The 15,246-nt window shown below is 43.7% G+C and overlaps 1 protein-coding gene across 1 annotated transcript; it reads right to left on the bottom strand.

Moving 5' to 3' along the window:
* Positions 1-1,409: 1,409 nt before the first annotated feature.
* Positions 1,410-11,640, bottom strand: LOC108681485 (ADP-ribosylation factor-like protein 4C). Its single transcript, XM_018170519.2, has 3 exons — positions 11,245-11,640; positions 5,223-5,458; positions 1,410-4,071 (listed from the first exon to the last, which is right to left on the bottom strand). Exons 1-3 carry the CDS (start codon positions 11,444-11,446, stop codon positions 3,901-3,903), a joined length of 609 nt encoding a protein of 202 aa, XP_018026008.1. The 5' UTR covers positions 11,447-11,640; the 3' UTR covers positions 1,410-3,900.
* Positions 11,641-15,246: the final 3,606 nt, after the last annotated feature.

Below are 15,246 nucleotides of genomic sequence, written 5' to 3'. Positions count from 1 at the left end.
ATCAAGTTACAGTCGCCATGGCTGATTAGTTCCTGACGCTGATTTTCATTCATTATAATTTTGTTGTGATTACGAACACAAATGTTCAACATGTTAAATTTTGATGTTCTTATTAAGATTTTACTCACATGAACAAACATTAGTCTCGACCCTGTTGCAGCCCTAGGACACTCTGCAATTGTAGTATGAGATAAATTGAATTAACACGGACAATTTAATTGAATAATTCATTTATTATGGAAAAGCTATAGAGAATTAAATTTTACGTTTCCTTTCTGTGATTGTTCAACCTAATTAAGAGCCTAAACGGATAAATTGGCTGTTGCCTTTGCGATTCGGTAAATAAATTAAGAGTATCACGATTCACGACCCCGCCGTTAGATGAGCCCATCTCGGCTAGACGGATAAAGGCGCTGCTTCAGAAGAACTAAACCCCGCTCCGGGTCTGCTCGTAGAAGTGAAGGGCTCCGAGAAACACGTGATCTATCAGATTATATATGATGTTGCAAGAGAAGTTCTAGCGAGTCTTTATTGAAATCAATTTGGAGCACATGATGTCGTCAACAGCGGCACACGGCGCACACTCTCTGCCTTACTTCCTGATCGTAGCAGATGACATTGTTTCCAAGTCAATTAAATCACTAAAATTTAAGTTAAACGAAATCGAGCGCACAATTTCACAATTTGAAAAACGTGATAAAAATTACATACGCAGAAACTTAGTGTGTCGGACAACTGTTAGAAATCTCTTACGTGCAGGTGTAAGCATAAGTCCAAGTTAGGAGTCGGACGACTGCGTGCCTGACACGAGATAAAAACCGGTTCTGACACCCGTGACGCCGGACTAACGGTTCGGCGCACTGGAAACTTGGAGTTGGAGTCGCGTCTTGACTCCAGTGGCTTACAAGGAGGTGAATCCGCACAGCTTTTTATATTATAAGAGATAGTATAACAATACCGAATCCGGTCATCTCCGTAATCTCAACCAATTTAAAAATCTAATTTCAATTTTTGATTCAATGCTTTTTTCATATTTTTTAATGCCCTAATTCCTATTCTTAAACTACGAATGATTTATTAAGGTCACCTTAATGTCTCAGTACGATAAGTATCAAGGATACGTGCCCAAACCCCCCATTTGTACGAGTTTTTATGACGCCATGCTTCAAACACACAAGCATTCACAAATAGTTATAGATGACTAGAATATTAATCATTCCAGGGAATTGAATACTCGACGAGTCAATATTTTTGGGCAGACAGTTCTTAATTAACATAGGACCTAATTGATTGACAAGCAGATTGACATCCTGCATCTAGCTGCGTAGGCATGAAATAAGCGATCGTACATATCACGCTGCCGAGCTGACGCTAATGCAATTCAAAACCACAAAGAAAACACTTTCAACAAAGGTCTAACGGGTTTATTGAGTATATCAACAATAAACTATTTACATATAAATATAAAGCAATAACCGAAACTACAGCACTAAACTTACAATGATATGACGATTGAATATCTACATGCAGACATTTGAGCCCTAATGCCTACACACTGAGTATTGTCCAGGTCGCTGGCGTCACAACTGCCGTAACAAAACCTAAAAGTACACAAACACAACACGAGGCTTTTACTAATGTATACATTCTACGCTAAAATAAAATTAACATCTTACTATCAATGAATCGGATTTTTCAACTGTTTTGTACTTGAAATGAGTCCAAAAATGAGAATAATTGTACAGACAAGTGTGAAAAATATGGTCCAATATTATCAGCAGAACTACAATACTTCAAGAAAATAAAGAATAATTCTTATACGGAGAAATTATTAAAATTATTTCAGAAATGCTCTACACAATGACGGAGCGGTTACCTCCCCTTTTGGAACGGGTGCCATCGAAGAAAACATTTGCCCTCGGGCAGCTTAATCCTTAGTTGATTTTGACGGCCTCAATGCTGCTTTCGGGCACTGAAAAACATCACTGAGATAAAACGCCTTCAAGCTCCACAAGAGAGCAAACGGAAAGTTGGGCGATGAATTCTCAACTTTCCACAGTCTTTTGCCATTTGCGAATAAATTGAAGAATAGTAACGATGACGCAGTGGAGTTTGCCGTAGGAAGCGCTGGCCGAGATTACAGCCTCGCCGAAACAATTGGCCGAGTCACGGCAGCTCCATGAAACAAAGGAAATGTTGCCCCAGAAAATATCAAAGACTCGCTCCTGTTGAGTGTTCTTCTTTAACTAGCCTGCAGAGCGAGACAGCAGGCAGTGCAGGTGTTAAATGCAGGAATACAATTAAATTCTCCGTTAGATACGTAATATGATATTCTAAGCCGCGCAAACGAATGTCATGCATTAGCGTTTGCGAGATAATTCGAGCTTGCCGGGATTTTTCTGGCCGGCGCTACGATTTAAAATGCTTGCAGGGAACGAATGCAATCGATCACTGTACTGACCTACAAATTTACTGAAGTCATTCTACAGAATATGAACAATTAATAAATTAGTTTAATGCTGATGCATTATTTTTTAGTTTTAAAATATATCCCTCAGGATGGCGTTCTTAGGGCATCCAAATTTTATTGAACACCAGATAACTTCAGCACATTTGCATCAAGGACCGAAGGTGATATATAAAAGGCAATTTTATCACTCTTCTTCCAACGGAAATCAAATAGAGGACCTAAGCGTAAAAGTTTGTACGTAAAATGTACAAAAAATTATAGTACATGAAGATAAAATCTCAACGAACACGCATCGCACGCGTGTTTGCCTCGTTTGCTAACAAGCGACGCCTCTCCAAGGGCGACGAGCAATACCGCTCCCAGCGAGAATCAAGTTAAATCTGCCAAAATTACGAAGTCAAAAATTCTCCGGGGAATATTAGGCTATGAATGAGCAGCCTCGTGACTGACACCCGACGGTGCCAAATTTGCATGAGCAGCTCAGGCCAAATGCTGGCCTGGGGCCGAAGTCGACGGGAATTCATGACTCGAGCGCGGTCGCCCAAATGAACTGAGCTCACAATTAGCAGCGATGCCGCTGTACTGTGGCAACACTGGAAGCTAATAAAGGCGTTGTCCTCGTTACACGCAACACAAACTACATGCACATTGTGATCAGGGTTCATATAAACCCTCCCTATACGGCCTATTTGGGGCGGGATGGCCGTCACGCAGATGCAGGAAAGGTTACAGAGTCGACACTGATTGCGCTTGTTCATGATGCAATACAACAGCTACGGTCGTTATAATATATAACGTTATTTAGCTCACAATGTGTGAAACGCACTTGAACTGCCTTTTCATACAATCGACTGCGAATAGAAAGGGAAAGAATTAATAAAACTAAATCCAATTAAAGAACGCGAACAAGAAATAATTTGATCTTAATTAAAGGTGCGATCTTCCTCGCTGCTCCTAATTAAGTAACCGATTACAACTGATATGCAGCGTCACGACGTAGGTTCATGCAAAAATTTTACCCTAATCTTCCGTCGAAGGTAAAGAAGAGAGTAGCAGCGCGACACACCAAGTCAACTAGTTACATACATTCTTAAGATAAATAGTGAGGTCCAGACACTTCGCGAACGACTTCCATTGGAAATAGATAAATAACAAATGCGTTTACAAGAAGCTAAGGTCCAATTATTTAGTCTGATCGTCAGATTCGATAGATACACGTCACAACCAACGAATCAAACTGCGATGAGCTGGTATTGCGTTATTGTTCTTCTGGCTCGAAAAAATCTCGATTGTTGATTGCAACATCACTGACACAATCTTGCGAGTCCTATTCGTCCGGCAGCTGTACTCCTCACGAGTGCCATCTTGACAGCTGATTTCATCATCACGAGAATCTAGGATTCACTAATTCAATATATTTCTTTTACCTATTACTTTTTCTTTATTCTTCCTCCTAACTTCGATATTTTCTTCTTTTTGCAGATCATTTCATAGAGAATGTCAAGTCCTTCCTCCAAACCTTCGCCGATGATGGCGCAGGCTGGCTGTACGTGACACTGAGCCACGGCGCCTCGGTCCGTCAGTCCCAAGGCCTTCTCGACCTGCATCACAGAGACCGTGCTTTGCATCGTCAGGGCACGTAGGAATAGCATAGAGATGATCGGCAGTGAAATACGATCGGTACAGAAGAAAACATTTAACATTTTAATGTAACGTTGATATGAATAGAAAGCAAATAACTGCACCTAATGGAGGGTTTTAACTTATGAACATAACCTGGAGCTAACGAGTTATACAGGGATTTGACAAAATAAGAGGAACACCCAACATTTTAAAATCATAATTTTTGGACACGTTTTATTAAATTTCAACTTGACACATTTTAATCTTTATCGTTTTATTGCTAATATATTATTGCAGTTAATTAATATTTTATGCTTTTACAGATATTTTACGAAATATTTTATGCACCTCTGACTTTCACAGAGGGTAAATTCTTGGTGCTCGTATAGCTGGTGCTAGTGTAATAAAAATTACCTTAATGCTTTAGGTTTCAGGAGGAACTGTCTCAAAAGTGATAACTGTTTTAGAAAGAGAAGGAAAAAAAACGTCCTCAGCAACGCAGAGGTCAGGCCGAAAGTCAAAGTTGTCAGAGGGAATCCGTCGATCACTAAATAAAATTATGAGAGAAAATTTAAAATCACGGCTCTAAAAATGACAACAAACCTCAGTCGACACTTACCGATTGTACAGAACCCAGTTTTCGTGGAAACTGTTCGTCGGGAGCTGCACAAATCTAGATTTTAAGGAAGAGCTGCAATCAGAACAACTCTGGTCACAAATATAAATGCTTAAAAGCGTTTAGAGTGGCGTAAAAAAACTCCAGAATTTTCGCTCTTTCAGTGAAAATTTTTGATTTTCTCTGACATATCGTTTACCTTATTTCCGGCTTCTGATTGAGTGTACTTTTAGAGAGAGTTAAGACAGGCCGAACGAAGTTTAAACTTGGGTTAAACTGAAAGAGGGTTAAAGTGAGTTCAATTGAAGAAACTCTTTTGGAAATAATTCATAATTTGTATGAATCAATACCGCTCGGAATTGAGGCTGCAATTGCCGATAAAGGTGGACCTACACTATAATTAAATTAAATTTTTTGGGATTTTTAATGTGTTTCACTTTTTTGTGCACCCCCTGTACATCAACGAGAAAAACACTCGTATGAATAATAGAACAGAACTAGAGCACGACTCACGTATGCGACGTCTTTGGCGCCGGGCAGGTCCTGTTTGTTGGCGAGCACGAGCACGGGAACCGACGTGTGTTCGGGCGTCCTCATAGTCCTAGCCAGCTCCATCTTGGCCTCGTCAAAGCGCTCTACGTCAGCAGAGTCGACGACGAAGACGATGCCGTCGGTGGCACGAGTGTAGGAGCGCCACAGAGGACGAAGCTTCTCCTGTCCACCCACGTCCCACACCAAGAAGCTCGTGCCTGATGAAGTGAGTAAGGCGTGTCTTTGATGAGGTAGATTGAGATTATGACGAGGAAAGTGACAGTGACAAATTAATAGACGAAGCAATGATAATGAAGAGTTCATGTGACAGGAAAACAACATATATAGGATAATAGGACTGAAAAGAATGTACGGACAACAAAGAAGAGTTCATAGAATTGGAAGATAACAATGAGAAATTAATTGAATAGGCAGACGCCAAGAAGCTTTCAGATTAGGTTGCCAGATTAGCGCGAGCTCGACAGGCTCACTCAGGATTGTCAGAGTAATTTGAGGTCGTCAGATTAGCTTGATATCGTTAAAATATTTCAAGATCATGAGACTAACAAACGTCTAAATCTAGTGCAGATTGAGTAAACAGGCAATTGGCTCGCAGAAACTAACTCATGAATTAATCGTTACCTAAACGCAAAAAAACGTACAATGAAGTCACGTTTTGAAAGTCGGTAACATGGGAGTCGCTCAGCACCACTAGTACAATTACGCAACCGTAACTCAGGCTGCATTGCCAAGTAAGAGCTGTGTGAATTGCAAAGCTCTTCGCACACTCGGCGATCCTGGAAGATGTACAGCCTATACGTCCGCGTCTTGGAATCCTTAATTTAAAATGAACTGGGACAATGAGACGAGACATGTTCTGGAATAAACTTATGAATCGGGACGCAATCTTGTCTCGGATATTATAGAACGTTACGAGCCAAGTTAAACGAGACGCCAACTAACGATATGAGACAAAAGACATTTTGAACGAGCGGATTAGGTTTTAACGAGTTAAAACCTTGGTGTTTATTTTAAGAGGTAGTTGGGCAGATTTGACATCAAGCCAACACAAATTGACAGTATAGTCGCCAGTAGATTTGTCAAAAATATTTAAGTCCCTCTGAACGAAGTTCCATTTATTCGAGTAGTGGCAAGAGTAAATATAGGTACCAGCTAGCAGTCTCTGGAGAGTTGGCACGCCTACATCTATTATTGGAGTTCATTTGATATTTTAAGCGAGCCTTTCATATACGAAATTGTTTGAGTTTTGACGAAGTCAAATCGACAATCAGAATGGAAGATACCACGAAGCATAGGTGATCACAGAAAATGAATAGGGGAACATAAAACAGGAGAACAGTTAAAAAAGTACATCGACAAATTAGTTGATGGAATTACACATCAATAATTAACTGGAGTTTCTTTTTATGAATGCTCATGTCCCGTTAAATGACTTAAATTGCTCAAAATTGCCAATCTTCTGTTTTGTCTGGGACGTCTTGTTTCGCATCGGTGCCGACCCGGATTTTCACATAAATTTACAAATTGCCTCGATTTTTATCGCTAATTGTTAAACTTTTTAGTATCGTCTCGTCTAAAGCAAAATATATAGTTCGACGCAGATGCTTAGTTCAGCCTCCTGTGTCGCAGCTGCCTGGGCCTCTGACAGCGACTTTCACTGATGCAGCGCCGCTCGACACCAGCGCCTGCAAGGCTTTTCTCTCATGCCCCAGCCAGAACTTTTTATTTTATGGCTACAGGAAATAATCACTACGAATTTCCACACATCTATGAGCATTTTATATAATGTATTTCTGTATCTACTGTTGGCTTTTTATGAAACCGCAAAGGAGGATCAATCAATCGTCAGATATGGAAAGATCGGGTTCCAAAGGCCAGATTCCTTGTGAATCAAGTCACGAAAAGTATACGAATCGGCATTAGGCCATGGGCCTATTTCTTCAGTGCCGACACTTCTATTCTATTCTAATAGACGAATGTGATTCACCCCGAGCAGCTGATCGAAATTGAACTCAGTATGCGCATCGCTCGTCGCATGAGATTGGGTGGGACTGAAGTCTTAACATACAGCAAAGCCATAAAAAAATTCAAAGCACTGAATATTAAAAACAACGCGTATTGTTATTGTGCCTTTTCTACATTATTCCTCGATAAATGGAGCCTAAGGAGCCGAACTCTTTTATTAGATTTGATTGCACACGTGCGCTTCAGAACCAATCATCACCTCGCAAAGTGAAATGATAATACATACAATTTAACTTAAGGTTTAATAACCAACTTTCTCTGCCAGGTATAAAACAGACGAACAGATACGTGTTCACGTAGGCCTAGCGCAGTTGTTAGTGGTGTAACCGGTCCGGTGCGCGTGCAGCGTGAACGCGGCGGACACTCGAGACAGGCCGTGACCGCAGCCCCGACGCGCAGGTGTAACGGCCCGCGACTCCTAAAGCGCAGCTGTGAAGGACCTCAACCCCCTACGTGCACCTGTAAAGGACCACAACCCCCTACGTGCACCTGTAAAGGACCGCAATCCCCTTCGTGCAGCTCTAAAGGATCAGAAACCTCCCTAACTAATGCAGCTGGGGGGTGTAATCATGCAGGTGTAATCGGGTACAGCCTCGCTTGAGGTGCAGCTAAAATGGCTAAAACCTCAACGTACAGCTGCAACGAGCCACTAGCTCTAATGGCTTGCAACCACGACGTGCATAGCTATCTTGGACAGCAACCCTGAATTCTAACAGTTTTGAGCCGCTAGGGTGCCGAGCTACACTGCAACACGAGAGACCATGAAGGGCCAGAACATGAATAGCGCGAGTGTAATATGTAAATCAATTGCATTCTATGTCTCAGCCTCCACTCGCGTCTCTAAGCAGTGAGCCAGTGTAACGATATGGACCGAAAATGCAGTGTCCAACCTATACTTCAGTAGAACAGAACAAAAACAGACGCGCACGTGTGTTGTTATACAATAAACAATCAACTAACATGCACGCTGAAACAATCTCGTCGTGAGTGCGCACAGGAACAGGGGTTCGAAGGTTTTTATCGTTGCATGTATATACGAGCATTGATCGTCGCGCCAACCGTGTGCTCAGATGTACGACACAGCTCGTCTACTGAACGTCTAATTAGTGACATTATAAACTAGCCATCAGCCTGCTTGCCTGATGAGTAAGCAATAAGAATAATCTACGAGAAGGAGCGTGCTGATTAGGACCCAGCGTCAGCAGCGCACAAATCAGGACCCAACGTACAAGAGATGCCAATTATCCGCTCAGACAATGCCTGAAATTTACGTCTGCAGCCAATGCCCCTCCCGGGCGGGGTGGAAGGATAAGTAAGCAACGCCGGCCTCGCTGCCGTCGTGAGAAGTCATTCAAAAACATTATGAAAGTCTAAATCATCAGTCTGAACTCGTGGGTTAATTAGGCTACTTTGTGAACACAGTAATCACTCGAGATTCGAGCAAAATTTCCCACAGAGTCAGACCTCCAGAAACACTCCAGAAGAGGAAAGCACTTGCGTGCTCCGTAACGGACAGTGAAATAAAGTCTTCGATATTTAAAGGCGACAACAGCAAGCAAAGGTCACTACTGCCGCGATGTCGGCTTAGCGCCGGCGCTGTTAACGCCGGATTTACTGCGCGCCGCAGCATTTGCAGGAAGACGAAATCTCACCCCAAATATGCTCCAGAAAACCTTGCATATTCGCTCCACGATGTCGTCAATACTTTCTTCATAAATATCATTTTACTTGTATAAAAAAAAGCGTGAGGTGGCAGATCCGTTTTATAAGTGAAGAAATGAACAATTAAAGAGCAGAAACATTTTCCTGTTCGTTACGAAATACATTCGATCGCAAGAATGCACAGCATCGTCAACCGCTCGGTGGCGCCTAGGAACTTGCAACAATTTCTGACTTCGACTAATTTTTCAATAAAATTACACACGATCAAAACGTTGAGAGCAAAAATTGTCACTAACATGCAAGATAAAATACCGCAGATATTCAAAGATAGTACCGGTAGCAGATGAATGAACTAAACTAGGATTCAGTTCTAGCATCATTCATCGCACTTGAGATTAGATCAATTCAAGTCCAAGCAGCACTCTTCACATTTGAGATTCAATCGATTGAAAACCTAACGTCAGTCATCACACGTGCGATTTTCTGGAAGCGTCGACAGCGTTATAGAAGAGTAGCGGACGCGTGGCGTGTAGCGTTCGAGTGTCAGATTGTCAACTCCAATTTGCTTTTAATTGCCGAGTAACCGACAACTATTCTGGCATCAAGATGATCATTCAAAGATAAACCGGCATCTTGAATCAGGATTCGTCAGAAGCGGCATTGCATCAGGCGTTTAGGCATCGTACAGACAACAAAAAAAAAGTATTGTGGCAGCGAACAAGTTATAAAGACATTGCATTTAGGCAACCAGACAGTCCTTTAAGTAGCATAGCAGGCATCCAGGCAAGGACGCATGCATGCATCAATACAAGAATTATGCAGCGACGCAGGCATCCAGGCATTATTATTCACCATAACCAACAAAGGCCTAAGCTTTTGTACAAGTATAAGGTGACTGAACGAGGCTCAGACAACACGCAAAGCTGCCTAACGAACGTCCCTACGGCTACATTATCTTACAAGTCCATCAAGACTTACTGCCTGTACAGTGTCTGTGGGTGGGCGATGTGAGCCGCGTGCGAAGCATGAGGCGAGTACGTGAAGCAAGAGGCGAGTACAGCTTGTCACTGAGCAATGAGCATGTAACGAGCAAAGCATATGACAGAGCAACAAGCATGCGTGTGGACAACGAAAGGGCGCAAATGGAATAACAAGGCACAGGCCAAGGAATTTGCTCGTAATCGGAGTTAGTTTGTCCATCCAAGATAAGAAGATAAAGCAAATATTCGCTTTGCCCTTCTATACCTCAAGTTCACGTTCAAACTAGAATGGAATTTCGTGAAGGAATAAGTAAAAAATATTTAACGTCTTCCATGCAACGACAGCGGAGCTGCGTAGTTGCGTGCACGTGTAAAAAATATTTAACGTCTTCCATGCAACGAAAGCGGAGCTGCGTAGTTGCGTGCACGTGTAAAAAATATTTAACGTCTTCCAAGCAACGACAGCGGAGCTGCGTAGTTGCGTGCACAGCTACACGGGATTGTTGGGACCGAGTCATGCAGGGCTTGAATTCGTGCGCGTCACACGACAAACGTCTGGGACTTTCCTCCACCTTCTTCGCCGCCGTCTGTGAGAAAGAAAACGCGCAGAGTTCCCGTGATTTTGCTTGCGTTCCCGATCCGTTGGCGAGAGCTCCTGTAAATTGTGATCGCAAGCATGCATACCGACCGCCCGCCTTGAGCGCAAGAGGCGTTGCTGGTTGTCCAAGCACTCAGTTACTAATAAATCGTCTCTTTTTCTCTACTTCATATTATTTCAACATATTTAATGCAGAAAATTTTCGACCTGACGAAGTGGTCACTTTTTGAAAGGAGTAAATGTGCAGCGTCAAATATTTAACCGCTTTTCATTGCTACCTGTATCTTTGTCTGGTAACAAAAGCTGCCGATATAGAAGGGAAACCCTTGAATAATAAATTACAGCCAATCACTCGGGGGAAAAACTATGATGAAAGCAGGCGGAGTAATTGGGTTTTGGATTTTGTATAGAGGGTGAAGTCGGTGAAGAAGTCCATATACATATATATTGAAATTGATAGATAATTCGTCAATGGGAAACAAATAAACATAAGATTTCAAGTTAAGGCTATTCGCTGAGGAGATCATGGAAATTTGAATTAAAAAACGGATTGTTTAAAGATTTCTTTAGTGATTTGGTGTTGAATTTGACTAAACAACGGTATGATAGGAAACAAATGATCAAAACGCAGAAAATCTATTATACCGTAATACATGAATAACCTCCAAAACAGACGATACAAAGAAACATTTTAACTGATTTATGACGGATGAGTTACCTTTACATTTGCCGGCGGTGCCCTTGATCTTCTCGCAGTTGAAGCCGATGGTGGGCACCGTGTTGAGGTATTGGTCAAACTTGAGCCTGTAGAGCGCCGTGGTCTTGCCAGCGCTGTCCAGCCCCAGCATAACGATGTGGAGAGGCGACGACAGCGACGTCAGACTGTCCAAAAAGCCACCTTTTCCTAAGCTTCCCCCCATGCTACGCTGTACCTTGTCTTTCAAGCTACTTCACTAAAGGTCTCGTATGCAAAAGAACTCATGGCAAAAGCAACATAATCCTTTACACTTAATTCAGGAGCAGCACATGCTGCAGAGATGTTTCCACTAAATACACAGAAGTAGCTATGTTCATCACATCATCAACAATCATAAACATCATATGCATTTATCATCACCTGCACAGGAAAAATTGTGAATTAACCGAAAGACGGCAAGTGGACAAAGCATGATAAAGAGGACACAACGCTTGGACTCATGTTATTGAGCTTGCCTTGTGATATTATTGTAAAGATAACAATTATGCGCGGCGTAAAGAATCAAGAGGCACACGATTATGGCGTTGAGGACAGAGAGGCGCATGATTGTGGCGCAAAGAATCGAGAGGCACATGATAATGGCGTTGAGAACCAAGAGGCACACGATTGTGGCGTAGAGGACAGAGAGGCACACGCGTAGAGGACAGAGAGGTGTTCGCTTGTGGCGTAGAAGATAGAGAGGCGCACGATTGTGGCGTAAAGCCGTCGGTAAAGGACAGAGAGGCACACGACTGTGGCGTAGAGGACAGAGAGGCACACAATTGTGGCGAAGAGGACAGAGAGGCACACGCGTAGAGGACAGAGAGGTGTTTACTTGTGGCGTAGAGGACAGAGAGGCCCACGATTGTAGCGTAGAGGACAGAGAGGCCCACGATTGTGGCGTAGAGGACAGAGAGGCACACGCGTAGAGGACAGAGAGGTGTTCGCTTGTGGCGTAGAGGACAGAGAGGCACACGATTGTGGCGTAAAGGACAGAGAGGCCCACGATTGTAGCGTAGAGGACAGAGAGGCCCACGATTGTGGCGTAGAGGACAGAGAGGCACACGCGTAGAGGACAGAGAGGTGTTCGCTTGTGGCGTAGAGGACAGAGAGGCGCACGATTGTGGCGTAAAGGACAGAGAGGCCCACGATTGTGGCGTAAAGGACAGAGAGGCCCACGATTGTGGCGTAGAGGACAGAGAGGCACACGACTGTGGCGTATGGTGGTGAGATGATGGAGCACTTGCGCGGTGCAGTACTGTGAGCAGCCGCCCCTGACCTCTCGGCTAAGTCGGCCATATTGAAATGAATGAAAGCTTGCTGAGGTAAATTACTCAACATTGAAATGAGGTATGGAACCTCATTTCATACCTCAAGATGAAATGAGGAACTGATGAGGTATCAAATATTAGCAAGCTTTTAACATTCCAAATGTTTCAGGTTAGTTGAATTCAGAGCAAAAATTTACGTGAGCAGAAATTAAAAGAAAACACGAGCACTACAATGCGTAGGAGATAGCGAGCGATGTACCAGCGTCGCTTTCATGTCATCAAACACTTTGTATCTGAACGCTATTGAGAAAGCGTGGGACGCAACCTGTAGTATGGGGCAAGAGCATGGGGCAAGAGCATGGGGCAAGAGCATGGGGCAAGAGCATGGGGCAAGAGCAGTCTCTTATACACATCTAGATGTGTATAAGAGACAGGTAGTATGGGGCAAGAGCATGGGGCAAGAGCATGGGGCAAGAGCATGGGGCAAGAGCATGGGGCAAGAGCATGGGGCAAGAGCATGGGGCAAGAGCATGAGGCAAGAGCATGGGGCAAGAGCATGGGGCAAAAGCATGGGGCACGAGCATGGGGCACGAGCATGGGGCAAGGACAGACAGCGCAAGTGCCCCATCCCCAAACCCCTGTGCGAGTCCTCTCGCCCCACGGGTCTCGTTACAGGACATGCAGTGTGAGGGAGCAGCAGATCCTCAACAATATCAGAATAGCGCCGCTAAGTCCACAGTTCACTTAGGTATGCGTATCCATTAGCTGTATTGGATGGGTTGCTCAAAAGAAAATCAAGAAATAGCCATCTTTAGTTTCGCATCAATATATAACGTGCCCGATCACCCCATCAGTTGAAGTGCATTCGATAGTTTTTGAGGAGAAACGAGCGAGATGATTTTAAATTTCTAACATAGTTCAGTAAACTCGAAGATTGCATTCCACAAGCTTGCCCGTCTGAGACAGTAAGGTATGATTGCGTTCAACACACGTGCCCGTCTGAGACAGTGTGGCATGATTGCGTTCAACACACGTGCCCGTCTGAGAGTGAGGCATGATTGCGTTCAACACACGTGCCCGTCTGAGGCAGTAAGGTATGATTGCGTTCAACACACGCGCCCGTCTGAGGCAGTAAGGTATGATTGCGTTCAACACACGCGCCCGTCTGAGGCAGTAAGGTATGCTTGCGTTCAACACACGCGCCCGTCTGAGGCAGTGAGGTATGCTTGCGTTCAACACACGTGCTCGTCTGAGGCAGTAAGGTATGCTTGCGTACAACACACGTGCCCAAAAAGGGCCCGTGAAAAAGTAAACGCAGGGGCGGAAATGAGCTGCGGTTTCCTGCACGGCTGAAGCTTGAGTTGATATGGCGGAAGAAAGCTAATACAACACGCGGTGCGACCTCAATCAAGTTCATCGCACAACAAACCATGTCAAATCTCGTGAGCTGCCGCAAGATGATAGCACGCATGTACTGGTATAAATCAACTTTGAACTTCGACCGAGACAGCATCGCTCATTTGAACGGCTGTGAGATGTGTGCAGTACAGTTATTTGAGAGGTGCCACAGCCCACAACAGCTGTAGAACTGATGTGCCAGAGCAGCTGTAGAACTGAGATGCCAGAGCAGATGTACAACTGAGGTGCGCCAGCAGCTGTATCTAGAACTGATGTGCCACAGCAGCTGTAGAACTGAGGTGCCACAGCAGCTGTAGAACCGATGTGCCAGAGCAGCTGTAGAACTGATATGCCAGAGCAGATGTACAACTGAGGTGCCAGAGCAGATGTAGAACTGAGGTGCCACAGCAGCTGTAGAACTGAGGTGCCACAACAGCTGTAGAACTGATGTGCCACAGCAGCTGTACAACTGATGTGCCACAGCAGCTGTAGAACTGATGTGCCACAGCAGCTGTAGAACTGATGTGCCACAGCAACTGTAGAACTTATGTGCCACAGCAGCTGTAGAACTGATGTGCCACAGCAGCTGTAGAACTGATGTGCCACAGCAGCTGTAGAACAAAGGCTCCACTGCAGAGACGCTCATATTTAGCGCCACAGAGTGCCCTAAATTAAAACGAAGACATCAGCTTCCTTCGAGCAGTTTATATTAGGCCTGTCAGACCGGACCAACGGACACCAAAAACCTGATTGACCAGCTCAAGTCCAACTCATGATGACGGAACTGACACGCTGACACAAATTTAGTTCCATCAAGGACCATCATATGATAAAAAGGCTAAAAAATTATGACATAAAGCCCGATATCGTTGTAATCTTGCTACTTTAAGTTATTGAATTGTAAGTTAACTCGCAAATTCTGATCCCCCCTCCACTCAGGAAAGAAAAACATGGACAAGACATTTGTGGCCAAGACTATACAAATGCATTAACTCAGGCTCGCAGTACTCGACATCGAGCGTTCATAATTAACGGAGTACATTATGGTTTATGCATTTATATTTCATACAAAAAGTTGCATTTTTTGGCGGCGATCCATCGTGGCCTGGGACTGCTACGTCCCAAACAAATACTAAGGAATACTCGGCATGTTTTTCACATAAATGAAAGTTCTTGTAAATTAGAATGAGTTTAGTGTCAGTATACCACGTTTCAGTAAAAGGCTGAATGAACTTAGATAGTTCAGAGTTCGTAACGTGCATAACATTGAACGTACGTTATGCAGTAATTCCAGGAATTCCACGATTAAAGACAA

This window comes from Hyalella azteca, unplaced genomic scaffold (assembly GCF_000764305.2).
Source record: "Hyalella azteca isolate HAZT.00-mixed unplaced genomic scaffold, Hazt_2.0.2 contig9625, whole genome shotgun sequence".
Lineage (NCBI taxonomy): Eukaryota > Metazoa > Arthropoda > Malacostraca > Amphipoda > Hyalellidae > Hyalella > Hyalella azteca.
The sequence above is the reverse complement of the archived record's forward strand: the minus strand, read 5'-3'. Positions and strand labels throughout refer to the sequence as shown.

What these genes read in the sequence shown, in the direction of transcription:
- LOC108681485 (XM_018170519.2), bottom strand. Translation starts at nt 11,446, where the DNA reads ATGGGGGGAAGCTTAGGAAAAGGTGGCTTTTTGGACAGTCTGACGTCG. An exon ending in CACCGCCGGCAAATGTAAAG is followed by an intron (nt 5,459 to 11,244) that starts GTAACTCATCCG and finishes TCACTTCATCAG; the next exon opens with GCACGAGCTTCTTGGTGTGG. An exon ending in GCGCCAAAGACGTCGCATAC is followed by an intron (nt 4,072 to 5,222) that starts GTGAGTCGTGCT and finishes TCTGTGATGCAG; the next exon opens with GTCGAGAAGGCCTTGGGACT.